Raw genomic sequence first — 25,688 nt, forward strand, 5'->3', positions numbered from 1 at the left:
GAGTGAGGGGCAGTGAGTGCAGTGAGTGAGGGGCAGTCAGTGCAGTGCAGTGAGTGAGGGGCAGTGAGTGCAGTGAGTGTGTGAGGGGCAGTCAGTGCAGTGCAGTGAGTGAGGGGCAGTCAGTGCAGTGAGTGAGGGGCAGTCAGTGCAGTGCAGTGAGTGAGGGGCAGTGAGTGCAGTGAGTGTGTGAGGGGCAGTCAGTGCAGTGCAGTGAGTGAGGGGCAGTCAGTGCAGTGAGTGAGGGGCAGTCAGTGCAGTGCAGTGAGTGAGGGGCAGTGAGTGCAGTGAGTGTGTGAGGGGCAGTCAGTGCAGTGCAGTGAGTGAGGGGCAGTCAGTGCAGTGAGTGAGGGGCAGTCTGGAAGGGGCTGCAGGTTGTGTCCTGCACAGCCGTTGTAGGAACAGCAGAGGTTTCACAGCCAAATACCTGACAACAAATGAGAGAGTGGACAGTTGCCCTGTGACACACACACAAACATGTTGCTGACCCTGTTTGAGGCAGGGACATCTCTGATAGAAAATGCAGTGGAGAAGGTTGTGGAGGGGAACTTGACGTCCACAGTTCTAGTTACTTCAGCTTTTATCTTGAGTCTGGCGTATTTCACCAAAAGGACATTTAAACAGACTGAAAATGAGAAGGATGGGGTATGTATGAAAATACACATTTCTGTTATATTTCTGAAAATGTATATTGCTGAGACCGATTAATTTCTGCTGAAAACAAAGCTATTTACAATTTCTAGAAGAGCTATTGATATAATTTGCTGAACATTTTAATGAGAAGATTACCACCTTAAGTTGCTGTTTGATAAAGCAGGAGATCAATTGCAATAATTCATAACTATTTTGCAGCATTATACTAGTTTAGAAATTGGCTCAGATGAAATACTGCATTGATAATATAATGGGTTAATTTTGAAAATAAACACTGCATTTTGATTAACCCATTAATAGCAAGTATTTAGCTGAGATTTCAATAAGAATTAATGTGCTCTGAATTGTTTATTTTGCCTGAAAAAGACAATTTTTGAATGTTGATTTTTTTTTGACTGAGGAACTCAGACAATATTATTTGCTTCTCCTCCTGCTCTCGCATGGTTACTTGCAATGTTCATTGGAGCTCCTTTGGTCCTCTCTTATTCTGCATCCACATGTATCCCCCATCCCCCAGTGCCTTCGCCGCTTCCTCCCTTTCCTCCTTCAAGGCCGGTCTCAAGACCTTTCTCTTCGACCGTGCCTTCAGCTCCCCTCTCGACTCTCTACCCACTCCTCGCTCTCTCCCTTCCCTCCCATCACCCTGACCATTTCCCCACTGCTCAGGTCCTGACCCAACTGTCCAGCGCCTTGGGACGTCCTCCCGACGTGAAAGGCGCTCTATAAATGGAATCTTGTTGTTGTTGTGTATCCTCTGTGACTTATCTCCTGGCATATGGGGTCCACTTCTGTATGTAATAATCATTTTTGCATTTGTATACGTCTTTCACATCGGGAGGTTGACTCAAAGTGCCTCATAGGATTTCACTGTGAAACAGTGCCAATATTTTGTGGTGAACTCAGCAGCTAATTTGCGCAACAATATTCCACAGCTATAAAGAAAGTGACCATTTTTTAAAACCTTGGTGGATTATTGGTCAGGACACCAGGAGAAATTCTGTTTTCTTTTCGGATTTTTAAAATCCACCTGGAAAAGCAGACAGGCCCTTGGTTTATGACTCATCTGAAAGTTAGCACCTCCAACAATGCAGTGCAACCCCGGCACTGTAATACAACAACAAATTACATTTGTGTAGCGCCTTTCACGTCATGAGGACGTCTCAAGGCATTGGAGCGTCATCCTGCACGTGTTCAAAGACCCGACTTGGTACTTGAAACCTCAACTCTCTGAGTCGGAGGCGAGAATGCTACTAACTGAGCCAGGCTGACACCTAAATGTACCCAGACGGTATACAACTATACCTTTTTGTCTCTATCCTTGATTCCAGGACCACTACTTTTCTTACAATTCTGGCATGGCTCATGACCTGGAACTCTTTCACAGTCCCTCTATCTCACTCTCTGCTTTCAAAATCAATCTAAAGACATATTTATTTAACTGTGCTTTTGGCCACAGACAGCCCCGCCCACACCCCATCTGCTCCTACATCAGGACCTGATCCATCTTTGTGAAGCACTTTGAGACAATCTCCTTATGTGAAAGATGCAATATAAGTACAATTTGTTGTCGTTTGTGGTCTATTTAAAGAGAACGTCCATATGATGAAGAAAACTAAAGGAAAGTTATCTTGGTGGTAAAAAAAAAATTGGACCATTAGAATTGATGAATATAGTACAAACATATTGAAGATAAATGAGACTTTAAAAGGAATCCAATAATACTACATGGTACTATTTGTTTATATAATGTGATATCTTTTCTGCAGAAATACCCACCTTATATTCATTCCAACATCCCGTTCCTTGGACATGCAATCAGTTTTGGAAAAAGTCCAATAGAATTTTTAGAAAATGCATACAATAAGGTAAGTTTTTTTTATTGTTTACTCATTTCCACAGCCACCATGATATAGTTACCTTTTTGGCAATTTACTGCTCAAATCAAAGTGACACATGCCTATACTGTAGTTCTTTCCAATAAACTACATCCCATCTGATCTCATCTAGAACACCCACTCACTCTACCGTCCCCTCATCACAGCATCAAGCTGCTTTTTAAATGAGTCCAGTTTCTTGGCCTCTATCACCTCTCCTGACAAACTGTCAACCGGTTTCAATCATTGATGACCCTCTGAGTAAATAAAACAATTCCTGGTATCTGTCCTGAAATTGTCCTTTACTACTTAAAACCAATGTCCTCTTGTTTTATTTTCTTGTTGCATCTTGAAGTATTGATCTGGATGTGAATTTTATTTTAGTGTTAAATGCTGTTTCTTTGTCTCTTTGCACCATTCCTGATCCTGTCTTGTTTTCTCTTGTTTACAGTATGGCCCTGTGTTTAGCTTTACTATGGTTGGGAGTACATTTACATACTTACTAGGCAGTGATGCTGCAACTCTGCTCTTCAATAGTAAAAATGAAGAATTGAACGCCGAGGATGTCTACTCCAGACTTACTACACCCGTTTTTGGCAAGGGTGTTGCATATGATGTTCCAAATACAGTATGTATATTCTGTTCTAGTAATATCAATGTCTCATTTTCTGTATAAGATCAAACTACATCTACTTTCTGTTAAGAGGATTCCCAGTCTGATCCAGGGATCCACCAGCTCTTGGAGTCAGCCATGGTCGGAAGCTTTCCATTTTAGCTTTTTGCTCCTTATTAGAAGTGGCTCAGTTGGTAGCACTCTCAACTCTGAGTCAGAAGGTTGTGAGTTTGGGCCCCTGTTGGGACTTGGAACTCCTACACTCCAATACAGTGATGGTATGGGTGCTGCATTGTAGGAAGTGCATCCTTCGGATGAGATTTTAAACCAAGGTCCTGTCTGTCTGTCCGGGTGGGTGTAAATGATCCCATGACACTATTCAAAACGAGAAAGTTGTTTCCCCCAGTATCCTGGATAACAATCCCCCAATAAATTTGGTCTCTCACTCCATGGTGATATTGCTGTGCCCTTATTTGCTACCACGTTTGTCTCCAAAATACAGTTAGTCCACTTTACAGTATATCCTGTGAAGTGCTTTGAGAGATCTCAACGATGTGATAAGGCCCTATATCAAATGCAAGGATTATTATTATAGTGTCTTTCCATACAAAGATGTATGGTTTTGAACAGCGCTAATTTCTTTTAGGTACTGTCATCTTTCTCCTCACCCCACCCCAAACCATCACCATAAACCTAGTTACTTACATTACCTACACCATGGCTTCACTACTTTGCTAAATAGAACTTTCTGCTGCACCTTCCTAGGTCTTTCTGGAGCAAAAGAAAATGTTGAAAACTGGTCTGAACATTGCCCAGTTTAAGCAGCATGTCACTATGATTGAGGAAGAAACCCACGATTATTTTAAACGCTGGGGTGAGAGTGGAATTAAAAGTAAGTATTGTCCTAGGGAACAGCTCACACATATTCTCAGCCACAGCCAACTTTTTTTTAAAATCAAATGCATCACAGAGGGACTTCATTTGAATAGACCTTTTTTATTTGCACATACTATGTATGCATTTGTTAGATTAGGAGAATGCAACACCTTGTTAGTGGGTTTGTTTGGGTGCCAACTTAGAAGAAATCTGCCACCGTGAAGTGAAATGAAATAGAATAGGTTGGTTCGTCCTCAGGATGAGGGTTGAGAATTAGGTTATAGATTCACTTGGAATCAAACGATTTTGAGTTTTATTTAAGGTTTATACCAATATAGAGTGATTAATTGGAATATCTGTGAATGAGATCCTTTTGGAAACCATAGTTAATGAGCACAGTTTAAAATTCAGTTCACTGCATTCTTGTGCGTTTAATCTTGGAATTTATTTTGCGTTTTATAAAAGTCAGGTAAGTTGTACTATATCTAGATAATTATAATTGTACAAGTGTTTCAACGCTACACGTGTGAAGGACACTGTATAAATGCAAGTTGTTGTATTTCAATTCTTCGATACAAGCTGCAGGGAGGGTGGATGATCAGGATGGATTGAATGATGCAGATCAGATTTTAAGAATGGGCTTAGTAAAAATCTAAAACTTGTTTTGTGAAGTTCTGATTCTTCCTCAGTCATTCGGATGCATCCACTTACACATAGGATTATTAACCTGCCCTTCCCCTCCCCCACCCTGACCCTCAGCTCAGGTCCGTAACTCTGTCTGTCCAGTGCCTTGGGACGTCCTCTTGACGTGAAAAGACGCTATACAAATGTAATTTTGTTGTTGTTGTCCATCATAGCATCAGGTAAAATGATCTGAGAGCATCTGCTTTTCAGAAATGTGCACTTTCTACAGTGAGGGGATCTCCCCCACTCCCCGGTCTAACAATATTTTTTAAGTTGAGAGAAAAATGTGATTTGCAGCAAAAAATTAACCATCCCATCATGAAAATTGGACTTTGAATAGCAATCGTATTGTATCCCAAAATAATCCTTTTTTTCTCTAACCTTGATTTCTATGTTCATGCCTCCATTACCTTTTTTGATGATAGTGAGACTTGAAGAAGTCTAGAATAAATCTAGACTAGAATCGGAGTGTTTTGTTTTAATTTCCGCATGTAGTTTCCATCCACAAATATGCATTTTCCATTTTGTTTTTAATGTAGATCTGTTTGAGGCTGTATCGGAGCTCATCATTTTAACCGCCAGTCGCTGTTTACATGGCAAAGAGATACGAAATCTGCTCAATGAAAAAGTAGCTCAGCTCTACGCTGACCTTGATGGGGATTTACCCATGCTGCCTGGCTACTCCCTGGTTGGTTGCCTCTCCCCAGTTTCAGGTGAATACTGTTACACACAGGGTAACACTGAGATAAATGTAATTGTTAGACTGGCTCGCTTGGATGTCTCAAAGACTTCCACAGGATTTACTGTAAAATATGGTAACTATAGGTGAATGCAGTTTGCACACAGCAATATTCTATAAACAGTCATGAAATGAATGATCAAATTTATCTGGGAGAATAAGTATGTTGTATTTATGAACGGAATGGATTTATAGACAGAGTGGCATAGAGCACTTTTCACTTTGTAATTTGTGGATTACATATGATTCAGCTTTTCCGATTGCATTTTAGGCGCTCTGAGCTGCTATCCTATCTGAGGCACTGCTATATAAATGCAAGTGTTGTGTTTTATCACTTGATTTTTTTTGTTACATGAAACCAGGACATTCTGGATCTGTTAGTCTCTGTACCACACCAAAATATTTTGCCTTTTAATGTTACCGTAGGCGTAGGGATAAAGCACATAGAGAAATCAAGAATATCTTCTACAAAGTGATCCAGAAGCGCAGGGAATCTGGTGAGAGAGATGATGACATGTTGCAGACTTTATTGGACTCCACTTACAAGTAAGTGTTTTTTTCATCTTTGAAAGCATTACCCTTTGTGTCTGGTCAAACATTTGTTTCCAAACTGTAAAATAACTATGTGCAATTCAACTGTCATTTTCAATAGTCTGAGATCAAATTGAATTATGGAAATTGTGGGCTTTGGTCCTGTTGTGTCCTCCAGTTACCAACATTTAAAGAAACATTGACTATTGCAGTTGCCACAGCCAGCCACAGTACGTGATGTTCATAAACTGCACTAGATGAGCTAAGTGGCGCTTCCACCTTGCAATACCAAATGTTCACGAATGGCTATTGGGAATCCCATAAATTGGCAAAGTCTGACTGATTTATAAAGCAGGACAGCAAATTGCAATTAAGTGGCAATCTGTTCAGTCAGTGCTGCTGGCAGTAACCTTTTCTTTTTTTGCCGACTCATCCCTCCCTCCCTCCCTCCCCGCCCAGGCACTTCATCAATTACTTATGAAAAAGGCAGCATTAACTGACCATGAGGTGCAGACACATATTGTGACGTTGATGAGAAATGCATTGAGGAATGTCCTGAGAGCCCAACAGATTTCTGTATCATTTAATATATTTAGATTTATCATATAAAATATATTTTGCATTTCGCCTGCAAAATATACAGTTCATTCACTTTACAGTATAATTCTGAGAAGCGCTTTGAGATGTTTCAACAACCTGATAAGGCGCTATATCAAGTGCATGAATTAGTGTTACCAGACTCATTCCCATCCTGTTTTATGAAAAACTTCTAATTAATTTAAATTATTTGTGTGAACTGCTTCACTTCCTTTAATCATATCTAAAAAAAAAGCCCTTGCCTGTATGTGCTCTTTCTATGGAATGGCAAGGTACAGTTCTTCACCTACTATACTATTGTTAGTTCCTGATCTCTGATCTGTCAAGCAAAGGTCAAGTTATTCTTCGTATATATTATTCTTCGTATATATATATCATATTTATAAGGAGGACATATATGAGTGGAAGTCACTCCATGTTACTCTGCATTTCCTCGTGGTCAGCTTCAGAGAAGTCAAGCAGGTTCTTGGGCAACAAAACCTAGGTTAGTGAGACAAAAAGAAAATGTTATCCCCTAACTGATTCCATTGAAATTCTTTGTATGAATTTTGTGTCTAATGTTTCCAGGGACGGCTCTCCTTTGACTGATGATGAGATTGCAGGCATGCTCATTGGGCTGCTGTTGGCTGGGCAACACACTTCCTCCACCACTAGTGCTTGGTTGGGCTTTTTCTTAGCTAAAGATAAAGTGTTACAAGATCGCTGTTATGCAGAGCAGAAAGCTGTGTGTGGGGAGGACCTGGCAGCACTGCAGTACGATCAGGTACCCATTATAACCTAGCCTGGACTTAAAGTATAAACCGCTGTGAATCAACTTATAGTCGACCATTTATGCCGAGTATCCTGGCATGAGTAGAGTGATTTTTAACTCCCCTCATTTTCTTCTTATCACCATACACTGTGTATAAAACAGCTAGAACATGACTGGAAATTGTTCAATGACAATTAACAACGCTCGTGTTACAATGGAAGAGCCCTTTCACTCAAATCACATTGTTACCAGTTTGTATTTTGACCACTTCCAGACGTTTTGACAGTCTTGTGAGTTTGGACTTGAATCAGGTTTAAAAGTACAGTTAAATAACTGAGACATTGACAGGGAAGTAAAAAAACTGTAAAAATAATGTCCTTTTGTTCTACAAAGGCCCAATTAATTATTTCATTGCAAGAAGATGAAGTTGAATAAGTAGCGTAATGTGAGTCTGTTTGGTTTCCACATTATTGATACCAATCCTTGTTTTGGTTCCTTTTCCAGCTGAAGGACATAAGCTTGTTGGATCGCTGCCTCAAAGAAACTCTGAGACTCCGTCCTCCAATTATGACAATGATGAGAATGGCCAGGACACCACAGGTATTTTATTGTGTGTGGCTGAATCTTTACTTTGAGGGTAATCAACAACTGGAGCAGGTTTCCAGGAAATGTGGTCGAGGTGATGGAACACGAGAATCATTCAAAAGGCAGCTTAATGCTGTGATGGGTGAATGGTACAGTCAGATCTGATGGGCCGATGGGTCTTCTACATCCAAACGTATCTTGTGATTGCAGCTTTTATCCTGTAAAATTTATAACGCTGCACTTATTCAGGAAATATTTCCTTTTCTCATCTGTATCAAATAATATTGGTCAGAAAGAACCAGTGAGTAGTTACTGCTGGAAGAGTAAAGTTTGAGGTTGTAGCTCCTGCTTTCAGATTCCAATCAGCACATTCAGAAAGGAAAGTTTTTCTCTCTGCTTCTCACCATTTTGAGGTTAACTTGTGGCTTGGTTGCAGAGGTGTGTTTAGCAGCCAGCTGTCCACTAAGCTGCTCAATTTTGGTTTTGGTCTGACATAATTTGTTTCTCCATTTTTATTTTTTCCATGATTATGGAACGCCTAGGGGTCTAATTTGTGGTGATTCATAATCTAGTCAGTAACAATAACTCTATGTTGGTAATATCACCTCTCTCTGTATGTCATGACAATCCTCAGGAACTCTGCTCTGGAAGTCGATAGATTTGGAGCTGGGTTCCCACACATTCAGTGTTACAGGACCAATTACTGGAAGGAGTTGCTACTGTGCACTCTATTTACCAATTCCCATATAATGGACTCTTTTTGTGTTTCCCATCCCTCAGTTTTCCCTTCCTTTAAATACATGCTAAAGAGGTTTACAATCCAAGCTCCATTACCTGGGACACCTGTCCTACTCTTTCCAATCATGCACTGTCAGCGCTTCACTAAGGTTTCTGAGTGTAAAAACCCTCCATTTTATGTCACCCCTCGTGGTCAACTTAGGATATTGTATTGGAAAGGTAAAACTACAGAAAGTGTCAATTTAAAAAGCTGTTTGAAGCTTGAAGGAATGGTACTGTGCTTGGATGATGTAGAAACGCAGTCCCTCACCCATAATCCAAATAAGTTTGTCCAATTCACTCAATTGGGCGGACGGTGAGCGTGAATGTTACTTAGTTTGATCAATCCTAGAACCATCAGATTTAATTTGACAATAGGACAAACCCTGGTCCTGTATTCCTGAGCTGCAAACTCTCTTACAGACGGTGGCTGGCTACACCATCCCCCCTGGGCATCAGGTCTGCGTTTCTCCTACGGTCAACCATACACTTCACGATACATGGAGCGAAAGGTTTGATTTCAATCCAGATCGATACCTCCAAGACAACCCAGCTGCTGTGCAGAAGTTTGCATACGTGCCTTTTGGAGCAGGTAAGCCTCTCAGCTTTCAGGGTTCTTATTAGTGAGGGACCAGAAGGCGTGTGTGGTGCCCACTCCAACAACACAGATGTTCAGATCAGTGAAGACGGTTGGCCATCAGTTGGTGAAGTAATGCCCTCTCTTAGCTTTAACACTATTGCAAGTGGGAAATCTACTTCTTGCTCACCACATTGGACAGGGTTGAGAGTTTTGAGCAAGCACAACTAAATGTTAGTATAGACCTCTGCTTAGGAAGGCTACGTTTAATACAGTACAAAATTACATCTTTCACTTTGGGAGAATGTCCCAAGGTACTGAACAGTCAGGGATTGGGACCTGAGCAGAGGGTTGGGATCAGGGAGGGTGGAGGGCAGGGAGGGTAGGAGGGTGGCCAAAGGCTTGGTCAAAGAGGAGGGTTTTCAAACATGCCTTGAAGGAGGTGAGGTAGCGAGGTAAAGGGAATGTGAGATGGAGTTCCAAAGGGTGGGGCAGAGAGGCTGAAGGCCTGATCGCCGAAGTTGTGGCAGGCCGGAGCCCGCTGAGCATATAGGTTGATATGGTGTTAGCAGATCACAGAGGTAGGAAGGAGCAAGGCCTTGAAAGGCTTTGAAGGTGAGGACTTTGAATTGTATCCTCTGTGGGGTGGGGAGCCAGTGGAGCCGGGCGAGAGTGGGGGTGATGGGGTCATGGAGCCTGGTGCGGGAGAGGAGATGAGCTGCAAAGTTCTGGATGATCTGCCACTTTTGGAGGGAAGAGTTGGGAAGGCTGACAAGCAGGGAGTTGGCGTAGTCGATCCTAGATGTGATAAATGCATGTATGAGGATTTTGAGGGCCTGAAGGCAGTGGTGGAGCCGGGCGATGTTGTGGAAGGCAGAGCAGGTCATGCTGTTAAGAGAGAGAGAACCATTTCTGAGCTAAGTGGTGAAATAATTGCACTAGCTGCACTTATAGTGCAGGGGTTGAATTCATCTGCTGTCAAAAAGCCTCTGCTCACAGTTGTTCAAGGGGCACGAATGCCGAACATTCAGCAAACATTGTTTGAGTTGTAGGATTTTGACATTAGTGAGGCTGAGGTTCCAGGCTCATGGGGCTGAAAAGAAATCCGACTTATGAAATGTATCCCAGGGGACTTAGAGACAAGGTAGGAGATTTGTGAACCACTGACTGAGATTGTGAGGGAGTCTTATCACTATGGGTAAGTTGTCAATGGACTGGAAGCAAGCAAATGTGGTTCTCCTAATCAAGAAAAGTAACATAGTTCATACCTGGCAATTGCATCTCAAGACATCTCAATGACCTGTGAGCCTCACCTCAATAATCAGCAAACTGATGGAATTTTTGTAAAGAACAAAGATTAACTATATGAAAATAACTTTAATCAGCATAGCTTCAAAATGTTTTGAGAGGGTGACCAAATTGATTGCGGGAAACTATATTACAAAGTACATGTAGACTTCAGAATCACTTCTGACAAACTATCACAAGACTTCTTTTCAATTAAATTTGCAGATAATAAAAATGTATTATTCTGGCTGTTTGTGGGACATTGATGTGCATAAATTTGCTGCTATGTTCACCCATAAAATACATCACTTTAAATATATCCAGTGAAGCTCCTCAAGACATCTCAATGACATGTTAAGACGCTATATCAAATCCCTGCATTCACTTTTTGAATAATGTCAGGAGATCTCAGTCCACCTGCACAGGCAGAGGGGACCTTAGTTTTTCTCATTTGAAGGAAGGCACTGCCAATGTGGCACACTTCCAGGAATGTATTGGAGTCAGCATAGACTCCCATCGGTTCCAAGTCCCACAGAGTGCTTGAATCCACAACCTTCTGACATGGAGGAGTGAGTGCAACCAACTGAACCAGGGTGACACTAAGTTGATGGGGAAATGTGAAATCAGTGTCACTAAAGGAGAGCTTCAGAGAATGCATTAGGAGCAAAAGTAGGTCTGACTTCTAGGTCATTAGGTTGCCATTGTCATTTCCTGCACATTTTGTGTATTAATATGCAGGAAGTGTGAATGCTATGTACAAGAAGTGTTATCTTCAAATCAACAAACTGAATGTACTGCTTCATTTACCAAATGCAGTCCTGCAAATTTATAAAACCAGTTATTGTTGTGCAGATCCTGGAGTCTTGTATAATGTAAGAATGTTACCTTCTGCTCTGCTGTCTAGGTCGTCATCGCTGTATTGGGGAGAACTTTGCCTATGTGCAGATCAAGACTATCTGGTCCACTTTACTTCGGTTGTATCAATTTGATCTTGTTGATGGATACTTTCCGACAGTGAATTACACAACTATGATCCATACTCCAAATAATCCGATCATCCAGTACAAGAAGCGAATGTAATGAGATGGACAGGACACCATCAATCTGTCTCTGCTCTGCAACTTGCTTGTTTGACATATTGGCTTCAAATTAGTTAGAAGCCTCTCATAATAGCAAATCTGCAATTAAAGCTAACTCATTCCGTGAGTATTTGTAAATTAATAGCTCCACTTTTAATTTTTATGAGTGGAGTATTGCTGTGAATTAGTAATTTGAAGGTAATTTTGTTTTTGTAGATTTGGTGCACAATGACTTAATCGGTGGTAAATTCAGCTCCTTCACATCTGCTACCTATTTGACAAACAAAGCAATTGATTCCTTGCAATAGCAACTATCCCTTTATTTTATTTGGCACCTTAATAAATTGGTCAAGAGTATTGAGGGATATGGGGCAAAGGCAGATAAATTGGAGTTGAGGTACAGATCAGCCATGATCTAATAGAATGTCAGAACAGGCTCAAGGGGCTGAATGGCCTCCTCCTGTGTTTCTGTGAGCTATATGTAAGTAGCTGAGGTAACAAACTGCTTCACATTTGGGATAGTTTCTCACAGCTTGATATTTGTATACCATCTTTTTAATCAGCAGTACATTGTGCCAGCTGTCAAACCCCAATCTGATCTACTTTGGGAGTTGATTTTTCATTGGTCAGTGTGATATACTCCTGGTTACCTGGAAAAATTCTGCCTCAGTGGAATCCAGTTAAGTAAAGACCCATTTGTTTTGTGTTTTGTTTGTATTTCAGAAATATTAACTTGCTGTGAACACCATTGGAACTGTTGTCCTACTGTAATCTGCAAACATTATTCCATTTCTGTATTCATTAACATTTACATGAACCCTGTTTCACATTTATTGCTGCATAGTTTTCTATTTTTCACTGTTGAATGGCCTTTTCTCCTTCCATGGTGTATGTGAAGTAACTGGTTTTACAATACAAAATTACATTTGTATAGCGACCTTCACGTCCCAAGGCGCTGAGTTTAAATTACAAAATGACTGATAAAGCTGCCCATTTGTTTTTAAACAACTAATGGTTCTAAGTATGGTTATTGAAAGGATATTGGTTTTAAAATGAAGTATAAAATACAAACTGGTCCTGTGAAACTTTATGTAAATATTTTACAACAATGCGTTTGGTGTTTATCATCAACATTTTGCATTGAGCCAACTCAGGCTTTCAGCTCATGGCATTTCCTTCTTTACCATCACAACTAAAACAAGTACAGAAATACACTTAGGGGGAATTGCACAGAACATTTTCCAAAAATGTTTTCACAATGCCATGATTTTACTGGGAACACTCAGCAGCTCAGGCAGCATCTATGGAGAAAGGAAAGTGAGTCAACGTTTCGTCAGGTCGTGGACCCGAAACGTTGACTCACTTTCCTTTCTCCACAGATGCTGCCTGAGCTGCTGAGTGTTCTCAACAAATTCTGTTTTTGTTTCAGATTTCCAGCATCTGCAGTATTTTGTGATTTTTTTCCCCCCCCACGAGTTTACTGCTTTTTCAAATAGTTAACCCATTGTTCTCATAAATAACTCAATTGCCAAAATGAAAACTTAAGAAATTTCAACTTCAAATTCATTTTTATTCCAGTACTTTTGTTAAAATACCCATAAAATTCAAAACTTCTACCTTTACAAAAATAATTCCTCTACAAACAGTATACTGTCCACAACAGCAGAGCCATTTGTGGACCACATAGTGTAACCTTAGCAGTCATTTGCTGGACTGCAGTGCACTTGAAGCCATTTTAGTAAACAGATGCCTTCCTTCCACCTTTTAAATAGACAGTATAACTTATAATCATGTTTAAATTAGCATTCCACAAATATACATGTAATTCATTTAGACAAATTGCATTCTGCACACTGGAAGCTGACAATGTATATAAAGGAAAAAACATTTTAAACTCATTTCATCTGGACTTGCTGGCAAAGACTGCTGTTTTCAATATATTCATGATGGTCCCACAGTATACATAAAACAATACAAAAACAAAGCACAGCCTCAAAAGGCAATTTAAATTCCGTTCCAGGACATTATCTTCTGGTTCCGTAGTGGAGTTGGGTATAGGAGGTCGAACCTATGTATAAGAAGAAAAGGTGTTACTTATCAAAAGTCATTGAATACAAGTCTTTTTTTCTCTTGCAAAGGAGGTGGTTAAATAGATGGCATAGCCAGCTTCTGAGGGTATCATCATCATTGCTTTCTAGTCAACCACTGGGAAAAAAGCAAAATGTACAGTAAAGATTATTTCTCCCCCCTCCCCGAGAGGTCAGTAAAAATTGCATGCTAGAGGCCACATCTCTATAGCAGCGAGTCCAAACTAAAAACTTCAAAGAGTTAACAAACTGATTTTTTTTAAACAAAACATAACATACTGTAGATGCTGGAAATCTGAAACAAAACAGAAGTCACTGGGAACACTCAGCAGGTCAGGCAGAACTGACGAAGGGTTGTGGACCCGAAACGTTACTCACTTTCTCCACAGATTTTTTAAATATCAGTTCATTCACTTTCTGATTATTAAAATCCATGTTTGCCACCTAGTTTGATTTATACAGCCCAATGCACACATTAACAGTAGTAATAAACATACTAGATAATCATCACTATACTGCCAGATTGCTTGTACAAAAGATTATTTCTTTACATCAGATGAGGAAGCGGGTACAACTTTACATAGATTTTTTCAAACTTGTCTTGAGCAGCAGTCACCCTGGCTGCGGCACTTCCTAGAGACTCCTTCCCCCTCCTTAGGGGATAATAAAGGGCTTCACTCCTGTTATCCTTTTGAAAGACAGACAGATGACGATATACTGAAAACATGACTTACTTGATTGTACACTTCCCAGTCGTCTCTGCAATGCTTCCAGTCTATTAATATAATCAGTTAATGCTCGGTCCGGGTCATAACTTTGTAGGTGTGACGAAGCAAAGGAACCAGGACTAGAATCGGCTGGAAGGTATTGACACCTGGGAGATAATAAACAATTTACTTCAGATATAAAATCTGCTCATTGTATTGCAAAATATAGAGTCAATATACCTTGAAACGTTTTGAGATGTGTAGAAAACATGATAATGCAAGGATTATATATATTATATACAATATCCTACTAAGTCTAAATGATGTCTTAAATCTAAATACCTAGTCTAAATTATGTCAACAAAACAGAATTTGCAGCATAACGTGCAGATTAGGACTTCTCCTTCAAATGTTTTTTTTGAGGAGTCAGACTGGTGTCTGACACATGCGGAAACCCATCACCTTGCTTAAAAGCATCCAAACTATACGCGGAAATTCCAGAGATATAATGGAATGCACACTCTCCCAGGAGGGACGCATCCTGCTTTCCTAATTTTGGAGAGTATTAGGTACAGGCTGGCAAGGGCCAAGGCTTGGAGACTGCAGAGTGTGTGTTGGGTCACTGCTGGAGTTTATCCAGCTAAAGCCGCATAGCATGGCAATGAGGGCACTGTGGCAAGCTTTCCCGCTGCTTGTCTAGTAGGTACACCCAACTCGTTAGGGCTTTGGCTTACAGGGTTAACAGGAGCTGAGTAAGAAGAGCCCTGGTTCAAGTGACCGCTCTGCCTTTCCAATTCCTGCTGATAAGCCAGCCTGGCCTTGCTGTCATCAGCAGTGCCCTGATCCGCCTGGTTCAGGAAATGGACTACCGAGATACAAAAGGTGGGCTTGATTCTGATATTCCTTTGTCAAACATGTCACCTTGGAGCCAGTTCAACTCCAAGATCTCACTTACCTCCCCCTAAGGAGGATAATCCCAATTGGTTGGAGGGGTTGTTCCAACAAATACTCCTGTTACAGTATTAGCTTTATAAACTCAGTTACCTGGATTGAGAATTTGTGGTTGACCTGGGAGATTCTTGACCAGATCTTTGTCTATTTGCACAATGTCTACGATCCCCAAACAATTCTCTAGTCACAGATGACTCTGGAGACATTCCCCCAGGGCTCAGCAAAGTGACTTCATTACCTTTTTTAAAAAAAAATTAAAAGACGATTAATTGAAGAACTGGGTGACAAGTAATAAAGAACTCCATGACTATAGATCATTGCCTTCATATCATTAGTTTGACCAGTTTTTGGTTGAGCAGCAGGACTATGTAACACTATGGGAGCAGACTTCATCTTTGGGTGGGGAAACTAACATCATCTGCTTCACTCTGATACAATCTACTGCTGCTCTGAAGTACTGTGGATCTGTCTGACTCCGGAACTAGACGACCGAGAAATTGCTCTGACTAGTTATGAAGAGTCTACAAGATTGCTACAAATTTAAACCTGGATATAGATGAGTAGATTTGTGGGCAAATGTAAAGGAGAGTAACAGGCAAATAATACAAATACGTTCAGAGCCCTGAGTGTTCAGCGTCATGAAATGTAATATTTTGAAAGTTAAGTTGTCACTATTTTGTAAAGTGATTTTTAATGTGCAATTTACAAACAAATGCAGTATCTCTGTTTTTTGGTGTTCAGTATCAGCGGCTCCACCTGCTGGTTACAACGATTTCAACATCTATTTGGTGCTGACAGATCAAGGTAAACATGCTGAGATTATAAAACCTTAAAAGGAGAGATCTCATTTGAAAATTTGAATTTTAGCAATAGCATCAAACCTCTCTCACTTGTCAGTGTATAAGGGTAGTTAGCAAACGAGCAAATGGGGAGGTTAGGAGAATTTTTTTTCACGCAGGGTGGTTAGAATATGGGCTGCCCATCTACTTAAGGCAAAATTCATAATAGGTTTCAGAAAGGGAACTTGCTAAATATCTAAAAAGAAGTAAACTACATGGTATGAGGAAAGGGCAGGTAAATGGAACTGAAACGAATGAAACACAGACACAATGGGCCAACTTTTGCGCTATAAATTTCTAAGGTTTCTAATAATAATAATCCTTGCATTTGATATAGCGCTTTTCACAGTAATTTCACTTTACAGTATACTCTGTGAAGCGCTGTGAGACATCTAGAAGACATGATAAGGTCCTATACGAAATGCAAGGATTATTATTATTATTACTCGTCTCTTTGACATTGCTGTGAGCTCACCTGTCACTTGGCTGTGCCCATTCCTATTACTACCAGTCAATCCACTTGACCCAGCAGCTCGCAGCCACCTTCGTACCAAGAATCTCAACCTGCAGAAAAAAGGGAAGAAAAGTGTCAAAAAATATTTAAAAAGCCCAACCTTAGCACATGCACACCACCTAACAATATTCTAAACTAAAGAATATCTTTTATACAGTTTTTAACATCTAACACTGGTTATTATTGCTAAAGAATTTTTGTTGCAATCTATTGATGTATTGTTTTGGGTCAGACATCTGATTAGCTACCTGCAAAAGTGAAGCGCTGAACTCAAACACAGTTAATATATTTAATCCTTATATTTGACCATTTTTATTTAGGGGATTATTGACGAGAACACAAGGAGAAACTCGCTTCTCTTTTTGAATAGTGCCATGAGATTGTTAAAGTCCACCTAAACAGGCAGACAGGATCTCAGTTTAACATCTCAACCAAAGGACGAATATTGTTGTAAAACCCCATAGCATTCACCTCATTAACAACAAAATTACATTTGTAAAATGTTTTTCACGTCTGGTGGACGTGCCAAGGCGCTAGACAAACAGAGTTTCGGACCTGAGCTGCGGGTTGGGTTTGGGGAGTGCAGGGGGGGGAGCAGTCAAGCTACTTAGAAATTTCACCGCAGGTTGGTGCAGTAAAATAGCTCCACCAAATCACACAAATCCTAACATCTCTTCTGCTCACCTTGAGATAGCTATGGAAACCCTGACCGCAGAGCGGAATCTGGTGAATCCCCTAGAACGGTGGGTGATGAGCTGCAGACTAGTGTAAGACGGCTGACCTCCCATTCTTGCTATGAGGGAGAGCGTTGCTTGCTCACACTCTTGAAATCCACCCAGCAACAGTAAAAGGTATTTCTTCTGATAAACCAGTGCTTTTCGGAAACTTTCCGCCCGCAGATACTTTCCATAAATTCTCTGGAAAAAAAATAAACGGCCAATGTTAGAACACTGACTTGCAGACGTTCACCAGTGTTTCCTTCCTTCCGTTTACACATTCCTATAACTTTCACACTAAAGTAGTCGAGGCTCACGGAAAGCCACCTCCCCTCTCCGCGTCACTACTGTCAAAACTAATATTTGAACACAAAACTCCATAGAGAAGTGGAAATATATTTTGTATTTACTGAAACTGCATAGTACAGAACCATCTCCAAATCAACATGAGCATCACCTTTATAGTGATTGCCTCAGAATCTGATCCAAACAGGCTCCTCTGTAAAGCTTCACTTCGGGCTTCTGCTTTCATCTTGACTAGCTCTGCCTCTGCTTGCTTCAGGGCCTGCTGCAGGCCTGCCTTTTCTGTAGCCCAGGTTGTTCTCTCTGATTTTATTAGAGAATCAATAGTGTCCTGGTTATCCAAGGATCTTCTAGTTAACTGCAAAAGGGAAGAAGGCAGTATTATTTATAATGTATGCTGTTCCTGGAAATTAAAAAGAATCAGGATATTAGATGAAATAGATTTGTCAAGGGAATCTTGGAAAATGGATGGTAAAACAGATGGGCCAAACTCCTGCTGCTATGTAATCTGGAGTAATATGGCTAATGCTGATCACCATATTACAGTAGAAAGAAATCTGCATTTTTACAGCACCTTATTACATTAAAACATTTCAAAATGCTCCACAAGCAATTACTATGTCTTTAAAAAGCTTTTGCAAGCATGATGGGCTGCGTGGTCTCCTTCTGTGCTGTAAATTCCTCCAGTTGTACATTGTGGTGGTTCATGAAGGTAAACGCAACAGTCATTTTGCGCAAACCATGAGGTTTGCCATTACAGGTGAACATGGTCCAATCATAACATCCACATGTGTGTATCGTTTGCTGAGATCTCTGGATTTTGATCACACATGCATCACACAATTTGTCCCAACTGCATCACCATGCTCTGGATGAGATCAACCACTGCATTGCAGACCTGGATTCAAACAGGTGTTTTTCTGGTGTGTGTGAATTTAGTGCCACAACTGGCATTGTACCTCTACCAACTAGACTATTGGAGGAACCCAACTTTAAAATAGACTTTTTTTCAAAAAGGCATAATGAATTGCATCAATTTGCTGGGGAAAAAAGCTTCAGTGAATGATTTTCTCATCTTAACAGTATAAACTACAAAAGTTTTGTCTATCAGTGTGGTATGCGCTGATCAGAATGAATCTTGTAGTAACTGCACGCCTCGAGGCTAGTAGCTGTTTCTCATTTATTGTTTATATGCACTGACGCTAATAGCTGATGTGCACAACCTTTGATTATCATCATCTTGAGCAGGCTTTACTGTTCACGGCACATACCTGGTTGCTACTAGAACCTCGTGGGCGGTATTTGCGAACTTGCTCCTCCAGCTTCAGGAGACTATTGCGAAGCTCATTCTTCTCTTCTGTTAGTTTGCTGACGTAGCCCGTCAGGTCTGCATTTTGCCTCAGCAGTCGCTCGGTGAGGGTGCCAGTCGATCCACCAGGTGGAAATGCTATGTTCTACCGGAGAATCACAGATTCACTTTATTTAACAATGAATATTTCCTCGGCTAGTGCACAGCTGTTGACTTGAAAGTCTAACCTTAGGGCTGACCAGACATCCCAAACCTCCCCTTTGGTCTCATGTTTCAGAGCCACAAACTGCATGTAACCAACCCAACACATCAAAAATAGCCCTTCACCCTTTCAAATGGTTGGAGCAGCACTTCAAAACAATATCTTTCTGAGGCAATTAGTTAGTGGGGGATGGGAAGGAGGGATTGTGGGTCTCCTTGCAGGATATAGCTGACAAAGTTAGACAGGTCTGCAATAATCTGTCTGTTGTTGGTTGACCAACATGTTTGGCTAATAAACTGGACAAAAGGAGGGAAGATATTTGCTCAACTCTTCAAACCCACAATATAATAGGGGATTCCCAGCGACTTCTGTTTGTGTTACACAATAGGCGATGCTTGCCGCTCAAATGACATGAAACAAATCAGTGCTTGTTACTGATGTGGTGTGCAGGTATCCAGCAGGGATATACAGTATATGATCCTATTGGATCAGATTATATTTGAATGAATAGTTTCAACCTCACCTCTGGAAGCTCAGAAGCTTGCAGCTGCTGTAACTGAGAAACCACATCCTGAATGCTATTTTGTAGCCATATCAGGTCCTCATCTCCTGCAGTGCGGGATTCAGTTCCCGGCTCCAGCCAACTGTGAATGAAAGAATGTTTCAATGTAAATGGGCAATAAAACCAGCTTTTCTAATATTTGATGTTCTCCATACCGCAGTATACAATACTGCATACTGATACTTTTGTCCCTTGTTTTTAAACATTTTAGTTATTTTTTGTCACCCTGCACCACAGACTACGCCCCAGCAGAGAGCAGTCTGGAGTAAGATATTTTGCAATGCTGTTCTGCAATTGTCTGCTCGGGGAGTTATGTTATACCCATCTGACTGGACACAAATCAGGAAACTTTTACTAACTACAGAATAATGTACATTTTTTTTCCTCTATCTAGTATTCACCTGTTTGTGGTTTAAATGTAATATTATGAAAATTCTGAAAAAGCTAATGGTAAATTATACTTTGTGCAAATTTAAATTCATCTACAAAATACTGTCCCTACACTTTGCAGTAGTACACTTTGAAATGCTTTAAGATGTCCTCGTTATATGAAAGGTGCAACAATGATTATTATTAAATTGCAATATTTAACCATAAATCATAGGTATGACTTGAAGTCATAAGAATGCGAGTAAAGAATAAGTTTGTAGATAAACATATACTCATACACCCATGGTTCCTAGCACGGTTAGTTCAATACAGACCTCAGCAACTAACAAGGATACTTAAATCCCTATAAATTACTGATCTGATAATCCAGCATTAAGGATGATTTTTTTAATATACATCCTTTCAGTGGCTCTTTTGCTAAGCAATCCCAGGCTCTAACACGAGGAAGTCACTTGAAGCTTAGTAAAGATCCCATTGAGCATCACATATTTAATAAACAAATGTACATTGATATAACATGAATCTGTCCCAACCTCAGGTGAGCAGCAGAAGAAAGGAAAGAGGAAGAATTCTTAAACATGGCAAAAACAGAGTAGTCATTGTAGGCATGTTGATATCAAATATTAAAGAAAGTTATTACTATACAGTGAAGTTACTTACAGATCTCAAATTTAAAGTAATCTGCTCTCTTAATGCTACAGGATTAAGCATGTAGCATTAAGACAGCAGGACTGTGGAGTCCTGTAGCTTAGTGGTTAGAGCACTTGCCTCGCAAGCGAGAGGACCTGGGCTCGATTCCTGGCTGGTCGAAATGTTGGGCAAGTTTCCTTACTCTACCCACCTGTTTACCTAGCATTAAGTAGGAACTCTGGTGTTAGTCAATTGGCGGATCGCTTTTCCGTGGATAATAATCCCTTAAAAAAAATTATTTGGTCACTTAATCCACGACTGTTTGTGGGACACTTGCTGTGCACAATTGGCTGCCGCGTTTCTCCCACAAAATATACAGTCAATTCACTTTACAGTATATTCTGTGAAGTGCTTTGAGACATATCAATGACATGATAAAATGCTATATCAAATGCAAGGATTATTATTATTAAGTAAAGGCATTGACTAAAACGCACCAAAAGATCATAGGTTCAACTGCTGTTCCATGTGGTTAGTTAATGTCAGATATGACAGAGACTGGGACCCTCTAGATCTCTGACCCAGATGGAAGGGGATTGGGGGGTGGGTGGTGGTGGGGGGGGGGAGAGAAGACCAATAATCCCCTGGTTAGCGCTACTACTCTTGAACTGGGTGCAGTAATCCCCCTAGGGAAACACTATGCTTGGAGACTGTGGCTGACAATAGGATCATGCTGAGCTATAATGCCCCATTTCCCATATACCAGCCAAGGAAAAACAGCCTTCAGAATTTAAAATAAAAACTGCATTTTGACAGTAACAGAAAACTGCACCATTATTAATTTTTTTTTGAGAAAGCACCAATGTAACCACACAAATTCAAAACCCTATCACTCACAAAGCAGATCTGGAGTTTTGTATTCCACCATAGCTATTAAAAACATCACCACACTTTGTTGGTGTGCTTATGGAGCAGGAGGTTTCAGCTAGTCACCCCATGCACTAGCTCAGAGAATTTAAATAATGCTGTCTATTGTACTGTGGCACTTTGGGGCCCATCCGCATTGTTATGTATAGAGCTGTAGTTTGATTTCTGGCTCTTTTTACCTTCTAGAATCCTTGCTCCCCATGGCTTTTAGTTTGGAAATCATCATCTGCATCCTCTGACTGATGTTCTCCAGGTTCAGGTTTTCCCCAGATGCAGCATCTCCTCCGTTGACTTCAGAGCTGTTCAATGAGCGAGCGTAGGAGTGCTGGATACAAACTGGTGCACTCTTCCCGGTTGCTGGGGCGGTAAGCTTCTGCTGAATAATCCAGTTTCTTGTTCTGTCAGTTGACAATCCAATTTCCCAAGCGTTCTGCCATCATACACAACAAGGAAGTCACTTACATTAACTTATTTAACTTTAAGAAATTACTACTAATTCTAGCTGACATCACTTCCATCTCCAAATGCTAGCAACGGCACTTCATGCATATATCGTGCTGCACAGGAAGTCATGTCAGTTGCAGAAATTAGTTAACCACTGAACAGGATAGCATTGTATTTATCAACGTATCTTGTATCTATTCCTGAAAATATAACACCAGTAAACATTATCAACAATTAAACTAACAGTTACAATGATCATAATCACTGCTGGCTCAAAATCAAGAATAGTTTTGGCACTATTGTTGATTACACACAATCAAGATAAATAGAGATTTAGTATTCTTTGTGCCAGGACACAATTACCGATATGTGATAGCACGAAGGATTAAGATATCCAAGAATGATTTTATCTGATTTTTTTTAATCCTCATTCCATGGGATCTTGTCAGCCTGGCTCAGTTAGTCACACTCTCTGGGACCTTAAACTCATAGTATAGAGTAAAACTACAACTAGACCTACAATCGTAAAATTACAGGTTTACAGGGTCAAATCCTGGCATTGTATGTCTCAGCTAAGATAACAATTGCAACATTGACAATTGACATTGACACTGTCAAGTTAAAAGGGAAAATCAGCTAAGGAAGGTTCTTGATCCAGACTAGGGCATGGATGGATATTAGGTGAGTTTGGCTAGGATGCCCCCATTTGAAGAGCTAATAATCTCAAATCTAAAATATCCATTTGGAGAAATTGAGAAATTATTATTGGCAAGTCAGTAACTACTGGTCATAGATTTAAGGTAATTAACCAAAGTTGTCCTCCATCCAGCAGAAGAAAAAGTGAATTGAACAACTTCAGGAGAGATGAGGAGAAAGAAAATTGAGGAAACAAGTATAAAGTTAACAGACTATGGAACTACTCAAGTTATCGTAACCGTCGCCACTAATTCTATATTTGAACACCTTATGAAACATACATAAGTATTGAAATGAAAACTATTTCATAAAGTCAGCTTTCTTTTCTTTGGGAAACTGGGTATCGGAAAACCCTTATCTGGGTGACAATAACTTGTTAGAAGCTGCAGACTAATGCACGATTGCATCAAAATAATTCAACTGGTGATTAGGATAATGCCCAAACCACAAGAGCAAACTAAAACACCACAATGAGAAGGTTAAACTTTCTTCTAGTTGATCAGTGCTTTTCTGTCTGCATTTATGCTCATCAATTAGGAAAAAAACAAACCTTGTCGAAAGTATTGAGAAATGAAAAAATAGGACAAATTTAAGCTCCTTGGTATTTTTCTACCAAACGTTCCCCTTCCCTCCTCTCTGTAGACATTCAATTACTTTTTTCTTCCACAGTTCTACAGAGGGGTAGATCAAAGTGAGTGAAATAAACTAAGGAATAAAGAAACTTTGAGTAACAACTAGGCAAGCCAAACACCCAGGTCAAATTCTGTGTGTTTTGATGTTTGTAAAGAGACAATTTATGGAGACAGAAAGCATCCTATATTGTTTCCATATATCTGGCTTTTGGACTCCATAGAAAATCTAACAAATTGTTTTATTGTCTTTTTAAATGCTGTCCCAAAGCCAGTGCCCAAAGTGTGATTCTTAATCCAACAAGGCATTCATCATGTGTATGACCGGACAGCAGGTTACTTGACTGTGATCACCATCGCAATCAAGTTTTGTACAGCCTTCCCCTGGAGCTCACTTTAGAGCAGGGGAAACCCTGGCTGATTTTTCAGTCTTTAAAGTAGAGACCCTAAGATCTCCCAAGTTTAAATCAACTAACTCGGTAAAGAGCATCATTCAGCATTACAATACAAGTTACATTTACTAACAGATATAAAAAAATAAAAAAGTATTTCTGAAGGTAATCCTATTCGTGCCTTCAGATCAAATGGATCACTGAAAGGAAACCTATGCGTTTTTTTTTCTTTCGGGGGAGGGGTGAACTTAATGGTCTCTATAAATAACAATAGATTATGGTATATTTGCTGAGTTAAGTAGTTTCACTGGTTTGAAGGGCTTACCGCTGTTTGACAGTCTTTTTCGGTTAAAGCTACATCTCTCTCCAGTTGCTTTTCTGCCTCTCTTTCCATCCTCTCTTGTTCAATTTCCTGCAAGGTTAGAATGGTTTCCTGCAGCCTCTGCTCCTCTCTTTGCAATTTCAAGACCTTTTGATTTTCCTCCGCCAGCTGGTGCAGCAGCAGTTCTTCTTGACTACGCAGGGCGTCCACCTTCTGCTGCAGCAACCTGTGTGTCTCGTGTTCCTTCAACACAGCCTTTTTGTGAATCTGCTGCTCGTCCTCTAGGTGTTGTCTCAACTGAACAGACTCCAGCTTATACCTCTCCATCTCGCTCACCAACTCTACTATACGGTCATGTTTATCTTCCAGCTGGCTCTGCAGTTCCCGAAGCAGTGTTTCGGACATCCTCCCAGATTGCTTGGGCACCCCTGTTTGGTGCTCCTCTGCACTCTGTTGAAGCTGCACACAGAACTGTCGCTCTCGTTCAAGCGCACTATTTAGCTCTGAAGTTCTGGCTTTTTCAGCATCCATTGCAATCTGAAGTTCAGAGGTCCGCCTTCTTTCATGGGACAGTTCAGTTGCGTGCAGGGAGCTTTCAGAATCTAGTTTCTGTTGGAGCTCAGTTACTACCAGTCTTTCCTGTTCCAAAATGTTTCCCAACTGCAAACTCTTCGTCTTTTGATCATCGAGTGCAAGTTTCAAATCCTGAAATTAATCAGAGCATTTTTTCACGTCCCAAAGCACTTCAGTCAAACATAAAAGTTTTAACATTCAAATGTATGCAAGGGTTGAGTTGTTGCAAATCTTGAGGTGTTTGATAATCTACAAATCACTAATAAATAGTTTTAAAAATAAAAGCTGAGTATGGTCTGAATACTCCTCAGCATAGTGATGGGTAAAAAAAAATGCAGTTTTCCTTGGAATATTTGTTTGGATTATTTACTTAATTGAATTTAATTAATTGCGCATCACAAGATCAATTCTCTTGCCTACGACTAATGTCTTTCCAATATGGTCTAAACCAGGATTTTCATTATAAACTTTTACAATTTTCATGTAATTATTTAGAAAATATGTGATCCACTCAGGTGGCAAAAATAAAATTAATACAACTGTAACAATTCGTCGAAGAAGAGATCAAATAAATCAATCACTGAAACAAATACTGTATGAATGGAGTTGCACCATGGTAAACCAGCACTTTACAGTGGAAAAATATGTCTACCCTGGAGATCTTGAATACTTTCCCAGAAAGAGAATGAAATTAAAAATGGGCATCAGTACACACCACTTCTGTATACAATCCGGCATGTGGCTAAAGGGCTACTCATTGTGTTATGAAAAATTGTTACCCAAAAAGACATGGATAGTGTGAGAATTTATTCTTTTTTAAAAAACAACTTGCATTTATATAGTGCTCTTCATGTAGGACAACGGTTTGGAGTAT

General features: G+C 40.2%; 2 protein-coding genes across 6 annotated transcripts in view; one reads left to right on the top strand and one right to left on the bottom strand.

The window, feature by feature from the left end:
- The first annotated feature begins 301 nt into the window (after window positions 1-301).
- On the top strand, window positions 302-12,629 carry LOC103181227 (lanosterol 14-alpha demethylase). The gene is given in 11 exon segments (XM_007897543.2): window positions 302-642; window positions 2,418-2,516; window positions 2,977-3,153; window positions 3,904-4,030; window positions 5,238-5,351; window positions 5,354-5,411; window positions 5,864-5,983; window positions 7,133-7,328; window positions 7,821-7,916; window positions 9,102-9,270; window positions 11,447-12,629. Coding segments are annotated over 11 exon segments (1,500 nt in total). The 5' UTR covers window positions 302-474; the 3' UTR covers window positions 11,623-12,629.
- Window positions 12,630-13,170: 541 nt separating this feature from the next.
- The window catches only part of akap9 (A kinase (PRKA) anchor protein 9), a 118,592-nt gene continuing 106,074 nt past the window's right edge, over window positions 13,171-25,688 (bottom strand). For all 5 annotated transcript variants that reach the window (XM_042332271.1, XM_042332270.1, XM_042332269.1 and 2 more), the window contains 10 exons: window positions 24,245-24,946; window positions 21,938-22,188; window positions 19,773-19,893; window positions 19,010-19,192; window positions 17,893-18,096; window positions 17,404-17,636; window positions 16,681-16,769; window positions 15,460-15,604; window positions 14,443-14,582; window positions 13,171-13,689 (listed from right to left, as the gene is read on the bottom strand). In XM_042332271.1, the coding sequence (XP_042188205.1) occupies window positions 13,646-13,689; window positions 14,443-14,582; window positions 15,460-15,604; window positions 16,681-16,769; window positions 17,404-17,636; window positions 17,893-18,096; window positions 19,010-19,192; window positions 19,773-19,893; window positions 21,938-22,188; window positions 24,245-24,946 (2,112 nt within the window). In that variant the 3' untranslated portion in view covers window positions 13,171-13,645. The remainder of the gene's footprint in view (window positions 13,690-14,442; window positions 14,583-15,459; window positions 15,605-16,680; window positions 16,770-17,403; window positions 17,637-17,892; window positions 18,097-19,009; window positions 19,193-19,772; window positions 19,894-21,937; window positions 22,189-24,244; window positions 24,947-25,688) is intronic.

The sequence above is a fragment of the Callorhinchus milii genome, unplaced genomic scaffold (assembly GCF_018977255.1).
Source record: "Callorhinchus milii isolate IMCB2004 unplaced genomic scaffold, IMCB_Cmil_1.0 Scaffold2, whole genome shotgun sequence".
Lineage (NCBI taxonomy): Eukaryota > Metazoa > Chordata > Chondrichthyes > Chimaeriformes > Callorhinchidae > Callorhinchus > Callorhinchus milii.